The 21,389-nt window shown below is 42.8% G+C and overlaps 1 protein-coding gene across 4 annotated transcripts in view; it reads right to left on the reverse strand.

Moving 5' to 3' along the window:
- Positions 1 to 11,642: 11,642 nt before the first annotated feature.
- MKLN1 (muskelin 1) overlaps positions 11,643 to 21,389 on the reverse strand; it is a 104,151-nt gene continuing 94,404 nt past the window's right edge. For all 4 annotated transcript variants that reach the window (XM_068954602.1, XM_068954671.1, XM_068954818.1 and 1 more), the window contains 2 exons: positions 14,082 to 14,136; positions 11,643 to 11,957 (listed from right to left, as the gene is read on the reverse strand). In XM_068954602.1, the coding sequence (XP_068810703.1) occupies positions 11,836 to 11,957; positions 14,082 to 14,136 (177 nt within the window). In that variant the 3' untranslated portion in view covers positions 11,643 to 11,835. The remainder of the gene's footprint in view (positions 11,958 to 14,081; positions 14,137 to 21,389) is intronic.

Here is a 21,389-nt window from a genome sequence, read left to right on the forward strand (position 1 = left end):
AGATGGAGAAAAACCCATCCAGACCTTCGGAGGCATCCAGCATGTTTACTGTGCAGAGGGAAGCATGATTGCTAGCAGTGAAAATCCTGCCATAATGGAGAAGGCTATAAAACCACAGGGGTGGGATCCTCGGCTGACGTGGGCAAGGGTGGCCCCACCGCAGTCCGTTTGAACTAACAGCATCTTCACGGGATCCCAGAAGGTCCCGGCCACTGAGCACAAGCCATTCCCCCTCCTCCAACCTCGGCTGCCTTAGGAGCCTCCTTCCCCAGCTCCAGGCTCCGCAGGCCAGCTCAGCAGAGCCGAATTGGTTGCTTTTCTGACTCTACCTGGGGTGTTTTTCAGAGGCAGAGGCCAAAACACAGGTCTGGTCTCTGACACATGGGGACAGAGGCAATTTCCAGCATGATCCTGCTTTCCAGCTAGAGGCAGTTATCAAAAAACGTCTTTGTGAATGCTGCCTCAGCAGTGGAGTCCACCAGCGGTGGAGTCCACCTTCCTTGGAGAGCTCATTTCTTCCCCTAAGGTATGTCACAGGGACACCGGGCGCATACAGACAAAACCCAGGACACTGCTGCATAAGCAGCTCCCCACAGTGGCCGTCATGAATCACATCTGGGGGCACACAGTTTGCCCTGCACATCGCTATGCAAAACATCAGCAGGTTTGGATTTCACCTTGGAAGAGCAGCTCTGGAGGGTGGTAAGCTGTCAGCAGGCCAACACCTAGCCCCACACCTGAAACGCTGCTTTCAGTAAGCATCACACAAGTTAGTCCTAGTGGCAGGACACTCTTGTCAAACGGAGGTTGCCAGTGTCGAGCACGAAAAAATCCGTTATTGGAAGGTTTTGATACGGACAAGCCCTGGCTGAATTCAGGACTGGGCTGAAACTTGCTGCTCCAGGTGAACCGTCAAGTTTTTATAGTTATCTCAAAGCTGCTCATCCTCACACTGTGGTGGGTCACAGCACAAAGGCAGGTATTTAGCTTCAAGGGAGTCACTACTGAACACTGACGCCCCAACATAAGCGCCACGGGCAACCCACATGGTCCTCTCCAAGGTCAAGAGATGTTAAGGGTAGCCCCACATGGGTGACTGACTGTACATGGTCTGGACTCCTTTCCATCCTCACAGATAACCAGTCTCAACTGCTATGCACCGAGGTGCTTCACTCTAGATCTCCCTTTCGCCTGCATTGCTCTGCAGGGAATATCGAACGGGTGAGGGCACCTGCAGGATGGTGGCGGGCACACCCCTCCAAGGGGGACACCGGCAGAGCCAGAGAACGGCCGGATTCAAATCACACACGTGAAAAATTACAGCAGTATCAGCCGGCCAGAGGGCTCTCCACAGTCTTGTAATACCCTCCAGGCTGGAGGGTATGTTCTTGAGATCGATATGTGGGTACAGGTCCCCACGTGGAGGAGGGGGTCGAACCTAGCGGTGTTAAGCCAAAACACCCTGCAGAGGAGGGCCATCAAACAGCAGCAACAGCAGGATGAGCAGTAGCGTGGGCAGTTCAGCGTTGCCATCTCCCTTCAAGGGCCCAAAATATAGCATTTTGTTCCAGGTCGCATGGAGTAAGTTTCCACTTATGCAAGGAAAGAAAAAAATACATATATATATGCATTCGGTTTGGTTCAAATATTAAAAGCCAGTGGTACGCATCAGCCTATGTTCCAGCTCTGTGTTCTTTCCCAACAAAAAGTCTTAAAACATCGGATTTATGGGATACAGACACAGCTAATTGCTGATTTCATGGGGGCAAGATATATTCTCTCAGCTTTTCTGTAGTACAGAGGGACATGACAGACTCACCTCAGAAGGAACAAAGTTTGCTGTCCAGACATAACGCATCATAAATGTCACAATTCCTGCACTGCTTCTAAGAGACGGTCACAGTTTTGCTCCCACTCTCAGAAGCAAGTGATGTGAAAATGAACAGATATTGAATAAACACCCCTGCTAGCATATATATATTTTATTAAGAAAAAAATGAACAAAATACATTCTCTCCTTATGTACATTACATACAATGTAACTACATTTGTAGATATTCCTCACACCACTCATTTATTTACAGAATGGGGCTTACATACCAACTCAGAAATTATAAAAAACGACGTATACCAAGGAAGTAAATTAACATTCCAGGCTGAAAAAAAGATAATCCGTTCAGCTGTAATAAAAGGGTGGGAAGGGCAATCACCACAGGCCAACGACGCCTGTAAATCGGACCACGTTTTACCACCACGGCACACAAACGCCCCGTGGACTCCACACAGGACCAGTCACTATTCTTCCTGCTAAATAAAACATTTATGCAGGTCACAGTGTTTGGCTCACAGAGGCTCCCCTCAGGTCCAAGACAAAAGAGGTCCATACCTCTTATTTCAGCTCTCCTCTGCTCAGAGGTCCAAGACAAATGACTGCAGCTCATGTGCCAAAAGGAACTCGGACAGACACCAAAGTCCGTGGAATTGCAGTAGAAATGCAGTTTCTTCCACTCAGATGTCAAAACAGAAAGAACGCCAAATTTGGGACAGGGAACACACTCAAAACTTCAAGCACTATACAGGGATAATCACCTCTTGGGGAGCACATGACAGCGTAGAGGATAAGAAAGATGAAGAACATCAGAAGTTCAGACAAACAAACCACCACACAGTACAGTGCTAAGGGAAGAGTCTACACAACAGCTCTTCTCAGAGTAGTAAACGACCTGAAAAGACGTAGCTATGCCTAGGTGAAGGTGCAAGTCCAGTCAGCACGCGTGATGTTTAATCCCATCCCTACCTCTGAGTGCCAATAAACTGGAGAAGCACAATAATGACGATCCCTTGCGCAAAGTGGTAAGGTTGTGGGAAACATAATTACAGCACACATTCGCCACCCGAACTACCTCCCATCTGCCTCTGTACAAAGCCAGAGCAGTTTCTTCAAGCAGTTTCTACAACCGCGTAGGTTCCAGTCACAGAAGAAGCTATCGGGATCCTGTCGAAACAATCAAAGCATCCACTAGAGACACCTTGCTTTAGAAGGCTCAAAGTACAATGTTCAAAGGGAAAAAATTCACCAGGATTCCCTGATGCTTCTAAAACGAGGCACATTGCACCTCAGGATCTTAATGTCCGAGATGCACCTGACCACCTTCCCCCAAGGTGCTGGTACGCTGCCTTCCATCACCTAAGAGTGACCCAATTGGCTTTAGTTGTCTGCCCCGAGGCAATCCGTTCTGCAAGGTTTGGGGCCTCCACGACTTAAGTCTCCCGTGAACACATCTGTTTGTATAATTAAGCTCTTTTCTCTGACTCAAGCCTCCTCAGCATCCCATTTCCAACCACAGGGAAGGCATAGCAGAAAAAGACAGCTTTGGTAAATTGCAACAGCTTCCGGGGGTTGTTTTGTTTTCCAACACCCAGACCAGTCGCTTCCAGAAGAGAAAATATTTCGCACATCCAAACATCAACTAGGGGGACAGAGGGAGAAAGGACAAGAACGATGAGGAAGAAAGAAAGGAAATACTATTATGCTTTCACTGCCGGTTTGCCTCTCCAACTACCACAGCAGACAGGCGGGAAAAATCCTGTTGGTTGTACAATAATTACCCTCCACGGTTAGAAAAAAAAAGTAAATGTCTTTATCCGATATAAGCTCTCCATTCCCCCCCAAAATCTTGCTTTTGTCAAATTTTGCATGCAAAGCAATTAATTCGAAATGTCTCTGCACGGGTCACGCTGCTTGGGGAAGCAAAGCAGGCTGTCATCTTTTGACTAGGGCAAATTATTGCAGGATAAACAGACGTAGAAAGATCAGGTGATGTTCAGTCTAGACTCTTTTCTGTGAAGCGGTTGACTTGTAAATTGAGAGAGTACAGGTTTATAAAACTATTTTCTCCTTATGACAGCTGAGCTTTTCTGTCAAGACTAAAAAGAAAAATCTTCTTTCACCCTTAAAGTAGATTGATTATCCAATGAACAGGCCCTCTTTGCATGCTGCAGTACTTCTCTATTTAGCAAAACACCGGCAGCAATTCATTCAGCCCCTTGGGTGACTACATACTAAGTCAAGATATTTAAAAAGTGTGTTTTCTCATCACAGGCAAGAAAAACTTGTCCGTTGGTGCCTGGAAAGTTGGGAAGACTACAACCATTGGAGCCCCTGTTTTGGTCTAGCCTTCCCTCCACATTACGTAGTGACCACAGTTCCCTTAAGATTGACACTCTCAATGCCACTAGCAACTGTCATTTGAAATCTTGGAACATTTTTAGATTCTACGTCTTTTAAGGATTGCCAGTTCTGCTCTGACAGTTGATTATGCTGCACAGCCTTTAATATATTTTAATAGCTTTAAAACCAGTTGGCTTCTTTGCCATTGCAGCAGAGGAAGTGGGGGGGGAAAAAAAATCTTCAAGAAGTGTGCTCAACATCCTCAACACCTCCTTTTCATGCCTGTGTGGTGGGAAGGGCCAAGGCCCAAGGCAAAGCTCCAGGCCTTGAAAACATTGGTCTTGCATCAGTTCCATTTGAAATGGAGCTAGAGAATCCAGGTTGCATGAAGCAGTCAGCTCTTCATGGCAGAGCTGCTCAATGAGAGAGCCTTCAAAGTCATTCCACATAAGACACAGCACATTTTAAACATATGCTCATATGACCAACCACCTCTTTCTTTCAAAGCCTGTATCTTCTCCTATTTCCTCTGTACTGCTACACTGTAGAAATAGATTAAACACCTCAGCTACTAGCTGTTTGTCTTCCCTGGTGAAAGATTTGGAATTATGAAATCAAGTGGTGGAAAATCAGGACAATGTGGATGAACTAGAAGGCAGGTATCATCATCTTCTGTCAAGCAAGTATTACACCCCTGGTGCTACACAAAATAGACCATGCTCAGACTCAGGAGGGAAGGCTTATTGCAGCCCCAAACCTTGGGTTCACAGATGGGCCCAACTAACCAGATGCACGCTGCAAAGCCTTGTGCTGACAGCACACCTTACTGATGCTAGAAATCAGCACCCACAGGCCCCCGCCCCTTCCTTAGGAACGGCCCTTGGGGAGGGCGACACAATTTGCAAAGATCCCCTCCTGACCCTTTCCAGGGCAGCACTAAGGAGTTCTGCAAGGAAGTGGCTAGAGTACAATGATCTGACAGAGAGAACCTGATGCCTCATAACCACCATCCAGCTCTAGTCTCCTTTGGTTCTTCAAAAAGATTTTCCATTAAGCTTAGGACATCTAAGCTTAGGACGTTCCTTAACTCTGAGCTACCGTAACCAATAAGCTAAAATTGAAAGGAGACACAAGGACTCAAATTTTTACAAGACATTTTTCAACTTCCAAACACAAAGGTACCAAATGGAAACGTAGCTAACCATTTTTTGCCATTTCCCCAAAAGAATCTAATCTAATGGCACAGTCCATTTCAACAGTAATAAATAGTCCCACAGGGAAAGAACAGGTCAGAGGGAACTGGGGAACATCCAGAGACCACATTTTGCTCATCGTGCTAGACACCGTATGTGCTAGCAACAGATCTGCCTTTGAGACTAGTAGCAAAACCACAAATATAGCCTGGTAGAGCAAGTCTTGAACTCTTCTCTCACCTCGCTTTTTTCCAGGAATGAACTGCAATGTCACACTAGAGCTGCGTTCAGCCAACTGAATTCTGACAGCACTCAAATACTCACAGTCTCCAGTTTGTCAGCATAAGCTGTGCTGCCTTACAGCAAACACAGCTGGAAGCGAAGACAAACACATACCTGTGTCTCTGCCATGTCTAAATTAAGACTTCAGGGTACTGAAGTGATACACTGACAGCAGCTTAAGCAAGTCTGTGGCTGTAAATATTCAGAAGCAGAGCACTGAATTTGGGTCACAGCAGGTAAAAAAGTATTCGGAGCTCACCACATTGACATATTGAGTTCAAACATATGAAAGCAAAGGAGACAGCAGCGATATGTTTCTTTTAGGAACTGTGCTTGTGGAAGGTGCTGCCTTGCAAACCTCTAGACCTAACTGGAATTGTACGCAACCCCTCGTCCTTAAGCACTCCACAAACGTATGCCTACTAGCAGGAACGGTGACAATTTCCAGAGGGACTCTCTCAAGCGGTCACCACAGTCATTCTAAAATTGATTTTGGATCCATGACCTACAGGTGGAGGCAGCTGGAGTCAGTTTGTCCAAGCACTGAACCACGTACTGTTATAATCTGTCCACTGCAGTAGACTTATTTTCTGCTCTGAGTTTTCATTATAATGGAAGCTTTCAGGAAAACAGGTTTTGCCTGTAACTCATTCCCATAACTCGAACAAGTTTCCAGCAAAACCTTTTCCACGACAGGATATGACTAGAAGGTCTACCGCACCCATTAGCTGTTTATAAATACTAAAAAGCTTCTGGTTCCTTGTCTGATAGTATATTTATACTCGTTTTTCATCGGTACTTATGGCTTACGTACTACAACACTGCAAGTCATGTAGTTCTCCTTCAATTCTCCTTTCACAAAATAAGACCTGTCTCCAAATTACCATGTGTACTTACTATTATTGGCCAAATCAAGACCTTCAGAGTTTTTAGAATTCTTTCCTTAGTGAGAACATTAGTTTTATAACTGGGTCCACCTCTGTTTCTATCAAAACTACAGCTATACAACAGTACAAGCACTTCAGGAGATGTACATTAATTTTACTGTCAGGACTTTCTCTTGACAATAGCTAAACGTTCCTTAACTCTGAGCTACCGTAACTAATAAGCTAAAATTGAAAGGAGACACAAGGACTCAAATTTTTACAAGACATTTTTCAACTTCCAAACACAAAGGTACCAAATGGAAAAGCAGCTAACCATTTTTTGCCATTTCCCCAAAAGAAGCACAGCATCGCATCAACAAAATTACTGCATGTACCAAGATATAAAAGCATTCAGGTTTTAGGCTGCACGGAGCTAGTCCATACTAAAAGGTTCATTCAATAAAATCCATCAAAGTATTTCCTTCCCAATTCTGAAATACAGGCAGTACCAAGAGAATTAACAGTGTTAGTGTAACAGGTACCTGCTACCTTTCTGTATTTAAAACAAGCAACATTAACACTAATTCTGGATAGGAGGTTTTTTTATTACAATAAGAGAAGTATATAAGATGCAATTTTTTTTCCCGCCTCTTCCACAACACTGCTCAGTTTACTACTCATTGCCTGTAGCACCCACAAGTGCAAGTTTGCAGGGCAGGGCAGGATTGGTGTATGACTTTGTGACAAAGAAAACTCCCTTCTAAGAATTTGCACATCAGGAAAGTAATTAAAAAATCAGCTCTTCCACAAAGCCCCTAAGGAAAACACTGGTCCATAAGTTATTCTGTTTCGGAAGGTGACTATTCTGGAAGAAAAAAGAGCCAACGGAGACTGCTACACGTGCGGTTTACGACACGCCAAGCTATGGTGATCCTTTGCTACTAGTCCCATGCCTCTAACAAGATGCCACCCTCCTGGAAAATACGGGTTTCACATCCATTTAATAACAAACTCCTCAAGCATTACAACTTTCAGGCTGAGTTATAATAATTAGTGACCAAAAGGATTCAGCAATCCAAATGAACCTTTCAAGTCTGTCACTGTCCTTATTCCAGTACAATCTTCATACAAATGAAGCTTTAATTGATTCTTTAGGAAAGTTTCCTAATTTCACTCTTGCTGCTACCAAATAAGGCAAATACCCCAGAGACAAAGGCGTTCCAATTGTGTCTTCACAGATGAATTTTTCAAAATGAGTACGTGACTCTGCCAATCAGTCCACCAGCAGGAACAAACAGCTTGACCCAAGAGCTAACTTGCACCCGTGGGCACCCAGAGCAATCACAGGGAAACAGAACCAAAACCCAGTTAACATTTTTGAGGCAAAGTTCTCATTCCCCACTATACTCAGCAAGAGGAAGAGACCTATAACTTGCATTACAAACGCGTCTTTACAAGAGCCAGAACAGACTAAAAAAACAACTAATTTCAATAAGCACTTTGCAACACTATTCAGCTCTCCCCAGGAGTGACACTACCAAAAGAAATCCTCCAAGAAAAGAGCAAGGCAGTGGCTAGTCTTCTCATTTGTAACAACATCTAAGTAGATCCTTCTGCCATCTGACACTGAAACAACATAAGTCATGTCACCATAGCAGTACTTGCTCACAGAAATAATTTTGGAAGAACTCTTAAGGATCTCCGCCTCTGACCACTATGAGGCGTTGCACAAGAAAAACGTTAAGAGAGTCACTTAATTCTGCCTAATCCAAGAGACTGAAAATCAAATCTGAAGGGCTTGGTTTCTCAAGGAAGGTCTGTCACTTCATGGGAACAACTTTGCATAAAGAATACTTTCAAGTTTTCCAAAAGGCTGATCTACTGATCAGAACCATAGTGTAAAGACAACTACTCTGAAGGCTAGTGTCAGTGAAGATCAACTCAATCTCAAAAGAATTTTTAAAAAGCTGAATGAGGATCTAAGTCTTGTTACGTCTCTACGAAATTTATCCCATCCCAGCTTCCTACAGCTTTATAAAACATACAACCTTGTAATTTCGGCTTTAAAGACCCCCCCCCCCCCCCGTCATAATAAACCAGTACCTATTTGACAAGTAGCGATGCTTTCTTTTACAGTGCCTTATTTACAAGCTAATGTACTACTTAGAGATAAACTACTGCAGTGCAATGATTATGCAGTAATAAACTGATACAGAGGGTGCCCTGCAAATATAATACACATTAGTCATCTTTTAAGCTAAGAAAGTAGACTCTGCTACAGTTTCCAAGCCATAAGGTGAGGTTCTAATACTTCTCAGGTATAGCCTGTGTATTTATAACATCGCATGCACTGTGCTATGAACCATTTTCAAGTGGCTGTTTTCAGATCAAGTGTATTTCTTTTCTGCTTGTACTTCAGCATTTCCATAATGCTAATATCTAATACATTCCTAGAATATCACCAATATGTTCAAATCTGCATGTAAATAAATTCAGCACACAGTCCCTGTAACAGCTTGTTAATGGCTAATTTTAAAAGGAAATTTATACCTGACTGCTCAGGATTTTTAATTGTGTGTGGTTTTTTGTTTTGTTTAATCAGATAGTATCGTACATACCAAGGTAAAGAAAAGTTATTTAATTCTGACCCCTAGCTTTAAGGATACGGAACGAATGAATACCCTTGGCAAACCCACAAGAAGTCTTAGCTTTAGATTAACCTCTCTGGCCACAGGGTGCCTCTGCTGTTCAACAAATACTCTGAAGCAGAGCAAATAGCAGCTTCTGCTGGTTAATCACCAGTTTTAACCCATAAACCGTACTGGGGTGAGCCGAAATCGATTCGGCTCAGGATGAAGGTAGGTCAATATTTGGTCATCCCAAAGTGCTCTCATTAGCTAGGAATCACTGCTACAGAAGTAATGTTTGCCTAGCTCTTATATAAGCAATTCAGCTACACCATGCTACAAAATCTGGACCAGGCTGCCAAGCCCTGCATGCACACCTAATCTGGAGAACAACGTATTTTGATCCAATTTCTAAAATGCGAACCAAGCCTAAAGTGATGCGCTGCTCAGTAGCAACACTATTCACAAAGCATTTGGTATTCCTAAACTTCCACTATTTTCCACTGCTTCTCAAGCTAGCTGTTTCTTTTGGTTACAGCCTCACATAGTTGTAAGAAATAAAACTTTACAAAGAGCTTAGCTGGTTGATTGGAAAGCTGCTGCAAAAAAAGAAATAATTAAAAAAAAAAAAAAGCCGATCATCTGACTGAAGTTGAAAAAGAGTACACAGGTCGTGAGAGCGAGTGATAAGGGGGCACAACAGTACTGTAAGTAGGAGCGGGAGGACAGCAGTATTTTGGTTGGTTGTATCTAAAGTGCTCAGTTCGATCTCAGTGGAAACACCACCTCAGCTGGAATACTCCTAAGGTGAGCACCACCAATATCTACATTCATATCATAAGCTCTGCTTTAACTAGTTAACAGAGTGTCAAAGGTAGCACACCATAAAACCTAGCAGTGACGTAAAACTTTCCATGTCCCTGGAAAAAAAAAAAATGTTTCAAAGAAACAATTCAATCAGATTTCAGGTACTGCACTATGTACTCAACAGAGTCTTCCGCAGACAATGGATTTGCTATCCACTGAAGTATACAATTTCTAAACAGTATTAAGTTACAGGTTACTTAGAAGCACTGTATTTGTATAGTCCTCCCTGAAGAAAAAGCAAAGCCCAACCTCTAACATATTGTTCCTCTCTAGGTGATTAAATGCTAATAATAGTTTTTAAATTTATTTTCAATGTACTAAAACTATATATGTTGCACAGAGAACATGATAAAAAGGGAAGGCAATGGAATCGAAGCAAGCAGACACTCAAGCTCTGAGAAAGACACTTCACTACCTCTTTATTTAAAGAGTCCAAATAACCTTTGCACACACAAGACTTCCATCGTGTTCAACAGGATTTGTGTAGCCATAGTGAGTGCAACAATGATACCCCCTACCAGCACAAATGTTTCTGGACATAAAGCTTCCCAGTTTGATATAAATATTTACATCAAGTCAGTTTGAATGCTTACTGACACTGAACGCAAACAGTTGCTAATGCTGAGTGCTCGTATCCTTCAACTCCTCTTCACAGTGCAGCACCAAGCCCTTACCTTCTTTGTAAAGGAGGTTTTCAGAAAGGAAGAATATTTTTTCTATACGTATGCATCAGCTTGCTTTTAAAGAGGTTTATGCTAAAAAGGCCTCCCTCATATCTAGAGCTACGTCTAAAACGCATTTAAAAAAGTGAATGAGCTGCACTACAGAGAAGGGAGACAAGCTGTTTGGAACAATCCTCTTCACGTGTACACGTTGACAAACGCACACGCAGAAGCATACACGTATGCAAACGAAGACAATGTGCTTCAGAAATTGTACACTCAACCTGGAGTCAGGTGGCAGAGGTTCAGCGCGTGCACGGAAGACCCAGGTCTGCAAAACTCTGCAAGGACCCGTGAGGTTTCGCGCCAGAAGAGCACAGCAGTGAAACGGAACAATCCCCGAGAAGGGGCCTGTGCAGACAACTCCTGCGCTCCCGTTTTCTAAAGGCTTCTCCGAGGTCTCCACTTGACTATCAGCTCTAAGCAGAAGGCTGCAGAGAGTGCAAGCTAGGCATTTAGGTCTGGACTGGATATCAAATGCAATTATACACCACTGTCAGCCCAGTTCTCAGCCTAGAGGACGGAAAGTCTTGTAACATATGCTCCCCTTCACATGACACACTGCGATTACAAGACTCAAGGCGTACGTTATTATTACCTCAACACACGCCAGGGTCCCGCTGCCAAGTTATTCAGCTGCTGAGGATGAAGTTGTAGGATAAAGCAATATATCATGACTAACTACAAATGAGAAAGGAACCACCCCCCTTTCCCAAGAAACCCAAAATAAAAACCTATCATCTTTAATTCCAGACAACCCACGAATCTCAGCGTTTTCCTTTACAGGCAAAAACGATCACGGTATGATTGCTTTTTATTCTCTCTTCCCCCCTCCCCGCCACCCCTACTTGTTTCTTACGTTTGCCAACTCAAAAGTCAAAGTCAGAAAAAATATATATATATTTAGTCGGAAGTGTGTCAGTTACATTTTATTAACCTACTCCAAGGGAAAAGCTTCAGGGATTCACCATACAAGTATAAAACCCCTTTCAAACACCTAGGGGTTACTATATTACTTCATCCCAGCAGTCAATCAATGCAGTAAAAAAATTAAAATACTGAAAATGGATGCTTTTCCCCTCTTCCACGTGTCCAGTGATTGCTCTGTTACAGCGTGATGAGGTCTACGAGGTTGCCTTTGGGAGGGGTCATGTTGTCTGGAAAGAAGTTGACTAGTGTATCAAACAGTTGAGTTCTCTGCGCGTAAGTGTGATCGACATCTGAAAAGCCTGCGGGAGGGAGAAAAGGGAAAGCAAGTCAGCGCTCGTTACTTTAAATGCTCACTTTAGCTGTGGAACATGCCAGTTACCCACCCTGAATGGACGTTAGGTTTTTGCCATTCCTGCCTCAACCCGTTTTCTCAGAAACCCGTTCTCGAACCAAGTTACTAGCGGTTCTTTGTTCCCAGCTATAGCCCAGCTCCCACCCACAGCATCACACTCACAAGGCTGCCAGCTCCCCATCCCACTACAACACACATATACAGGCGGAGTTCGTGTCCCCTCAAGCCAACGCTGCAATCACAATGCTGCAAAAAGGAGCGAGGAAATAGCTGTCAAGCTCACTGATGGTCCTGAAGAAACAGGGAAAGCGATAATCCTAGAGATTGCTCTGATGACCAAGTAAATACTATCTGAGAAGCTATTAGGTGCCTGATTTCTTCCACCCTAAGGCTTTCTTCCTTATCTTACTATCTTAACCAAAATCAGTATTTCCTGCAGGTTGGTTGGTTGCTTGTTTTTAAGACAAGCTCTGGTGATTGCAGGAGACTGAAGTGGCAGAGTTGCCATTTAATCACTAGACTGCACCAAGGATCCACGCTGAATCTTGGTCCGGGGATCCTTGCAAACTTGTTTTGCGAAGTGCCTCCTCCTGACAGGGGTTGGATTTAGCCTACCACAGAAGCACGCGTATCCAGATCCCCATACTTAAACTTTCAACAGCCAGGAACAATAGAACGGGCATACAAGGATTTCCTCTGCTTTGTTTTATTTATACTCCTGGTATCTCAAAGGAATTATTTTTTTCACTGAGCGAATTCAGACTGCAATTAATCAAAGTCAACCAAGTTAATCAAAGCAAGGAGGACTTGGGGGTTTTTTGCTTTATTTTAGAAGCAATACAATGCATGTATCCTCCCATCTGTAAAGCCAATCTGTAAATACATCTTAATAGATTTCCTTAAAATGATACATCATTTTGAATTCAATCGTTGTCTACAGATACCGTTAAAGTGTATTTAGGCTGTCAAATCAATGTTTAAAATATTAAAAGCTGGAACACTTTACTGCATAAAATAAATGGATGAAACTGATCTATTAAAACAAAAGTGAAATGCTAAGTATCTTTGACAGGATGGGTATCCTCTTTTCAGGAAGATCTGTTCTGTGGCTACAATAAGAGGACAACATAACAGTAAGCCAGGCCTTAACTGTTACTGTGGTAAAACTAATTAATCTTAGAATATTTAAAGCTAGGGAAAAGACCTAACTCTCAAACTGAGTTTGCTTCCTTTGGGAAAATAAATAAATAAATGTTACAGCATCAGCTGGGTAACCTATTCTAAACTACACAAGCTCAGCAGCATAGGGAGCTCATCCAGTAGGGCAGAGAGTGCAATGGGTTTTTTCCTTCCGTCAGTTTGTAAATCAGAAATTACTTTTGTCGAAGACAGAAATCATCATGCTCTTCCTAGGAGTTCAGCAACTTGCTGGCAAGGCAACACATTATTACAAGAATACAAGTTATGCCTATAACCTTCCTAAAGATTGCTCAGGATTTAGAATTTGAACTATTTAAGAGCGTTAACTAGATATAATATTGAAATAAATAATGGGTTTGGCTCAGTTCTACTGTTTTCAAACCTACACACCACTGTTTTCTTCATCGCTCTTGACGTTCTGCCCAAAGAACTAGCTGTGCAAAGAACAGAGTGAACCAAACTACTCCAGGAATTGCAGTTATCACAGCAAACAGATCTGTAACCATGCTGTGAGACTCCAAAGTGACGTGACAGAAGTTATTTTATTCTAACCAAAGCTTCTGTTTATTTGGATAACAGTAAAGCATCAGATGTAATAAGAGATAAATCCATGTCTCTCTGGATCATTTTGTAAAACCACTGGTGACAGATGTTTTAAATGTGGGCCTTGAGGCGTTGGATATCGGTCATTGTAAATACTCTCTCAAATGTCTGATCTAGTGGCCCTTTGCATATTTAAACTGAAAAAAGACCCAGAACATTCATGTGAGCTGTAAGCTTTTTATGTCAAAAAACCCAGCAGAAACTAACAGTAATGATTCTTACTACAGTGAATGTATTCAGTATACTTCTTCTGATACATAATACTCACCAAGAGTGGTGAAATCTGAGCCAGACTTAAACAGAGCTGAGGCAAGAAGCTGGAACTGCAGAACGGGACATTGAGGGACAAAGAAAAAAAAGTGTGTTATTAACTGCACAGGGAAAGGGGGAAAAAAAAGGAAAAAAAAAGCTTCTTAGAAGTCCAAATAGCTTTAGAGTTGCTGGGTTTACTTAGCACCGTCTTTAGAACTACTGCACCAGGGGTACGATAACAGCAGCAGACACTTTCATACAAGCAATACAATTTGCCAGCGGGGCAGAGCAAGTTGGACGTTTTCTCCTAGGGTTCTGGGAACAATCTGGGCCCATGCAACAGCAGGCCCTTGGCTGAGCCCCACAACTTTTTCAGCAGGTATCATAGCAAAGTAAGGTGAACCTTCCTCCACGCAACAACATTCCTAGGGTCAAACGTGGTACAGTCTCAGTGAGCGTTACAACAGGAAAACTGCTCCTGGGGAGCAGGAACTTCTTGAGCACAGGGAGAAAAAACAAAAAAAAAGCTTTAAATGGTAACCTTTTTCTACTGCCAGAACACTTCATCTCACAAGCTCGTATGGGGCAAGGACTTGATGGAAAAAAGGTCACACACACCCAAACCCGCACCAAAAAACACCGCACACCCACAACGGAGCAAGTTCTTTGTTTGGGAAGATTAGAGAGTTTTAAGTAACACATTCGCAGCACTAGCCTCCCTTAACATCTTACTGATAGACGGTGAATGCAGTATCTTTCTGCACCCCACCCCGGCTGCTGTTTTCAGTTACTCATGCTTCAGCAAAGCTTAGTGCTTTTCGGTGTTTCCTCAAGGAGTTAGCCAACCCCTTACAGGCTCCTAATCTTTTGTCTCCTGTCTGTCTGTGTGTCTCTGCAGCACACTGCGCTCAGCCCAAAGGAGAGAGGGGAAAGAAAGAAAAAAGAAAAGAAAAAACATAGAAGGGAAGCAAATACGTTAAGGGAATTGGGTGTGCGTTGGGGGGAAGAACAGCCAGGAATCACATTTCTACCAGCTTAACTTCAATTTCCAGGAAAAAAAAAAAAAAAGGGAACGTAAGCAACGTGCAGGCATCGAGGAGTCAAGAAGGTGACAAATAGCAGCCAATATAGAGTTGGCAACAAACTGTATCACATCAATCTGATTTCTTCTACAACATGGCAGCAGGCCCTAGGGATGGGAACATCAGCAATAGATATTATCCATCTTGGCTTTCATGGGACTTTGGATGCTTTTGTGCGATATTTCCAAGGCAAATCAGTGAAGCATCACCTCGATGAAGGTAACAGGGAACGGCAAATAGGTCAAATATCTTTACTGAGGGTAGCCATCACTGGTTTAACATCAAAACGAAACCATGAATCACAGGAGGAACGCTCCTCAAACGCGTGCTTTAGGTTCAGTCATTCTGTGTTTTCAGTGGAAACCGGCCCGAGAGAACGGGATACATCCATTCAGTTCACAAGCCTTACACCAAGTTCAGACACACTGCCAGCATGTTAGCAGACAGGCTTCAGACTGCTTTTTCATTTCATCCACATCATAACGATGAGACAACGTGCAGTTTTAGAGGGCCAGGTACGAAACAAGATACTCCAAAAGAAATGATCAGCTGCACAAAACGGTACAGGGTTACATGGGCTCTGTGAAAACGTACTGAGGAGCCATAACGGATCGACAGCATCCTACGGCAAAAAGTGACAGACACAAATTAAAAGGAGTAGGTCTAAAAATAAATCTGGTACTCCTACTGCTACCGAGACTCGTAAGGTCTCATCTACAGTAATATAGTCATTTTTTGATGCCTTGCATTAATTAGCAACAGAAGAAAGCACTAAAAAAATAAAGTGGTCTGAAAATCAAGCTCTATACAGAGATTCTGATGGCGTTAGGGCTGTGTAACCTCCACAGAAGAATGCCCAAGGAGTAAAACGGCAAAAAGTCACAAATGGAAAAGTCTAGTACAAGAAGGTAAATCTACAATCAGGCAGTGCAAGAACTCGCAAAAATACTTCAGCAAGATTAATTTCGACATGACATTAAGAAAGAAAAAAAAAGACCATCTGAAATACAGATTGTAGCATGCTGGAATAAGTTTGCAGATTTTCGTGGAAGTTATCACTGGAGGCATTTAAGAACAGGCTAGAAAGACATAGCATTGACATGCTGGAAAATAGAGGGGAGAAGTTGATTAAATAACCCTTTGAGTGAGACGACTGCTTATATGAAATTAAAAGGCACTGCAATGCTTCACATGTATCTCACTGCTACCGTAAGTTATAAGAGCTGCTTGGCTCCGATTCAGTAACGTACTTAAACGGATGTCTAGCTTAAATAGCTCAAAAAGCCCCAATAAAACCAGTGGCTAAATCTGTGCTGGTTCTGAGGGCAAGTGCCGCGTCCTGGCCATCGTCGCCTTGCACGCAGTTGCCTTGCAAGCCTGCTGCAACCTAAAGCCAGCTACGGCCAGACCAAACGGGTGCCACATGCTTTGAGGGGTTTCCCTCCTTCCCCAGCAACGTCTGCAGCCATCCTTGCAGACTGCACGAGTAGAAAGCAAACCGCGCTTGAAACTGGGCCTCAGGAGACCATGCTCCAAGAGATCACATTGGCTGAACCCAGTTAGCAACCGAGACCCAAATCGGTCGGAAGGACCGTATGCCAAGTATTCTGGTCTCATCTGCATTAAGCACAACTAATTTCCACTGCTATGAGCTTTTTCCTAGCTTCCTCCTCAGCCTTTGCAGAGGAGCATCCTGTCTCCTTCACTGATGCAATACAGCTCAGTTAACCTTGAGCTTTTTTTTTTTTTTTTTTTTTTTTAAAGTGGTATTTTATGTACCATATCACATTTTAAAACCACTTTCTGATAGAAAAGTGCGTAAGTTCAGAACATCAATTACGGACAGCAGTCGCACTTAAACCAGCCTGTTCAGCGTTTACATTTTGATACCATCTAACCCTATGATATTCCCCCAAAGGACCCTCACTTTTTCCAGTGCATAGGACAGTTACTCTTCACTGAAAACCCTCTCACTCTTCACTCTCATACACACCGTTTAGCATATGCCTAATGCTATATTTACTTCATGCAGTCCACATAAGGGGGAATTAATTTCTTCATTAGTTCTTCTATTGTATTTATTGCTATCATATCACAGTATTTCAGACACTGACTAATTTTTGGATCCCCTATTTGACACTACCAGAATCTGGATTTTTCAAAATGCTCGATCTTATAAAGCTTCTTTTGAATTCAGTTACAGTCAAAAGAGCAAAGCCCCCCTGCAACCCACATGTTAGATCTCCCATCAGGCACCAAAATGAAAGACCCAATTAACGACCATCTCAAAAAAGTGATTTGCTTAGCATCGCAGAGCAACACAGTTACAGAGGCAGGAACAGAATTTATTATCCATCAGAAGCGTCCAACTACTTGAATCATGACACCACCCATTTTCTTCTAACAATCCCCTTTGGCTCACTGTCTTCACCCATTTTCAATTAAACTTGAATGCAAAAGACAAGTTTTCTTCATTACAGTTAACTTCTTCCTCAGAGACCCAACCCACCTTCCAAACTGAGACAGGGGTTCTTTAGAAATAAACACAACTGAATTAACTAAGAAAAGGCTCATCAACCACGTTCAGATAGAGGCCAAATGGGTATACGTGCATGGGTAACGTTAACTCTGGTATTTTCCAACTTTTGCCTGTCATGCATTCAACACTATTGTTCTTCCAAAGGCTGTGCATTCTTGTCTAGGCTTTCAACTAAAGAAAAAAAAAAAAATACTGTGTAGCATCACACTCAAACTTGCACAGGTTATTTGCTACATGTCTTTTCCACCTGTGCAAATGAAACAGTTAACGCTAAAGGGGAACGAGTAACTCCTGCTTGGGGCACCTAGTAGTTTGTACGAACCAGGGATAACTACTCCTCCCGTAACGTTCGCAGGCTGTGAGCGCTCAGATTTTAGCACAAACCGGTCTCCCAGCTTCGACCAGTTCTATTGGGATGGTGCCTTGTGGTGCAGTCGTGAGGAGGCAATCAGAGGCTCAAATTTTTTGAGGATGGAGCCTCAGGTTTCAGTAGCTGAAGTCTGAACGCTGCTTTTTCAAAGGCTCATTGAGCAGAGATTTCGGAGCCATGCAGCACTCAAAATGCTGAGGCATTACAGAGAATCACAGCAGGACATGAAGAAAAGAAGCATGCTTCTCTTGCCTTGTTCCTAGAATTATATTTCTTATTTAGACTTATATTTTCCCAGAAATTTCAGTCTAATGCAGACCCAAACACCACATTTGGGCTCAACTGGCTTTATCTGGCAAGTTTGTTAGAGAAAAGGTCTAAGAACGGAAAACATGAAGTAGCCTTGAAGAGAGGCCTCGAGTCCCAGACTACAAGCTAGTTAATCCTAGAGTTGGCCTCCAGGTTCCTGCTCCTTTCTCCTACCATCCTCCAAGAAAAACAGATTGCAAGTTGTACTTCTACTTTGGATCCATTTTAGGGCAAGCACAGGACTCAGCGCAAGTCCTCTCTTTGCCACTAGGTACATTTCAGCCTCACCGTACGAAATTATCTCATCTCCTTTCCTTGGGGATTTGTCACCTTTTGTATCTTCTTGTTTTTTTTCCCCTAGAGCCTGCTAAAGAAACACAAACATTCCAGGTACGATCATGCAAGTGTTCAAGGAACAAAACCTTTAGCTTTGTTTGTGACCCACTCACGTTCTCATGCTTTTACAGCATCTGTTTTTTCCTGACATAAGTACCAGACTTGGAATTCACTCTGATTTGCTATTTTGATCACCCTTATCGTTAAAAGTCTCTCCTTCCAAACTACCACCAAATGCATATCTGTGTATGAGACAGAAAAGCATGCATGCCAGCAGAATTTTTTTCCAGCTAGCAACTACAAAAGTCAGTCTTTAATATAACTTATCTCTCCATGAACCAGGATGCACGGGTGGACTTCCATTTGCTCTGCAGATCAAGCCTCCTCACACACGCGTTAGACCTATTAATCTCTAGCCAGTAAAAAGACTCACTGATCTGAAAATACTGAACTCCCAGAAGAGGTTTAAGTGATTTCAAACAGAATCCTAATTTAAGAGAACTAGATCTGCATTTGCAGGCAACAGCAGAGCCAGAGTTGGCATACAGACTGTGGCTACTAAAACAAGCATCCGTGAGATAGCTGTTGCTTGCAGGCATCTACAATTTCACTCTAGAATAATTAAAAAAAGGAAATGAAACTATAATCCTATAAACACCACTAGGATTCACAACAAAGGAACAAAAATCTGGAGGTATGTTCCTACTGTCAATCATTCATGCTACTTTAAACAAAATTAGTTACTAACGCCAAAGTAACTTTCGAGAACAGTCTGTTTATTTTCTTTGGCATTCAGCTCAAAACAGCTGAGGAGACTTGCCTAACAAAGTTAAAAGTAAAGAAATTATTCCTATTATAAAGCAAGCAAGCTTTACGCCACAGTGAAATTCTGCAAAGCATGTTTCCTGCAGAAACATACGATAATTCACTACACCTCAACCTATAAAACATGAAACCATATAGGGCAGTCCCTAATCACCCTAAGAGAACTGTAACAAAGTCAGGGACAAATCCATACAGCTTGGTCCTTTCCAAATTTAACAGTTGCCCAGAGAGAAAGACAAACAGGCAGAAGGAAACTGATTCTCTTAAGACATGTCACACTACAAAGCCTTGCAATGTTGGACGACTGTAGCTTGCACCGAGCAAACCAATCAAGATATACAGCCCTGGATATTAATTAAGACTACCCCGACTGCAAATAAAGACGGACGATGCAGGTGCCTGTGCAGAGGCGCACAATTAAATTGGTGCTTGAAATCTGATATGGAATCAAAAAAGCCTGCGTCAGTCCTTTGGAAAGCACAAGAGCTATTTGAAGATGTAACGCCAGAGCAAAAAGCCAACTCAATGTGATAACCGGAAGGTAAATTGACGTCAACTGGAAATACACCCAGTCTGTCAGTACCAGCGCAGTAGATGGCTTCATGCCAGAGAACTAGCAGCTCTGTTCCACTGTAAAAAGCTTGGAAAGTTAAAACTCTGACCAGAACACTTTCACGGGGGGGGGGACAAAAACACAAAAAATAAAAATCTCAACACAAAAACGAAAAAAATACAAAAAAAACCCACCCCAAAATCACCCATTCAAAAAATGTTGAACGATTTTAGGAGACCACTGGAACTGAAGCTGCAATTCTGCTAAGCAGTACACGCTTGCTGATCTGGCAGTCAAGCAGGAAAAGATAGAAGCTAATGATCTTTGCCAAGATCAGGCACTAGGCCTACAGAGAAACGATGCGTAACACAGTCACTCCTTTGGTTTGAGCCACCTAGCTCATAGATCATAAAAGTGAACGCAGAACATGAGTACCCTCTGTGAAAGAGGGTACTTTCCCCCATCGCCTTCAATTATTGTTTTTCTATTCTGTGTAACAGAGCTAGTACTTTTCCCCTAAACCTGAGAAGCTCAAGCAGTCAGGTAAATTCCTCATTCTTATAAGGCAGACAAGTTAAATACCATGCACTGAAGTGGGAATATCAGGTGTCATAACACATTAAAGGATCCGCTATGCCAGACAGGCACAATATAAAACCTTTAGGGTAATTTCTTTGGGCTACCGGTGACAGCAGGTAGCATGAACCGGTTCAGCTTTAGCCAGAAAGCAAACAGGCGAGGAGCTTGCCGATCACGGCGTGCACGCTTTCTGATCAGGCCGTCAAGAGGCACAGCTGGCTAAGCGATACAGACCTCTTTAGGAATAGCTGGGCAAAGACACGGCATGGCACGATGGGGCTACCCGAACACAGGCATGACAAGGAGAGGACGGCAAAGCCGAGAACACAGGACACATGTTATAGGGCGTCGGGGAGGACGAGGGGAGGAAGAGAGCATCAGAATGGTTATTACGTTAGGTTCATACAGGAAGAAGAAAGTGGTAAGACTGGGCCTAACTGGACTGAGCACCCCGGATGTATCCCATTGCTTCTCTTCTCTCCGCTAGAAATGGCTAGAAGAGATGTGAAGATACTTCAAGAGGGTCAGTTTCAGTGAGAAACTATCTAACAGAAAACTTACTGAGAAAGCACTCAATTTAAATGTTTTGTTGGACCACAGAAGCTCATAAAGACTAAGCACAATTTATGACAGTCAAATGTCATAAATGATCAATTCCAAGATACTAATAAGAGTAAACGTTTTTCTTAATTTCTGCAACACTTCAATTCTATGCTGTGCAAATGCAAGAA

The sequence above is a fragment of the Struthio camelus genome, chromosome 1, assembly GCF_040807025.1.
Source record: "Struthio camelus isolate bStrCam1 chromosome 1, bStrCam1.hap1, whole genome shotgun sequence".
Lineage (NCBI taxonomy): Eukaryota > Metazoa > Chordata > Aves > Struthioniformes > Struthionidae > Struthio > Struthio camelus.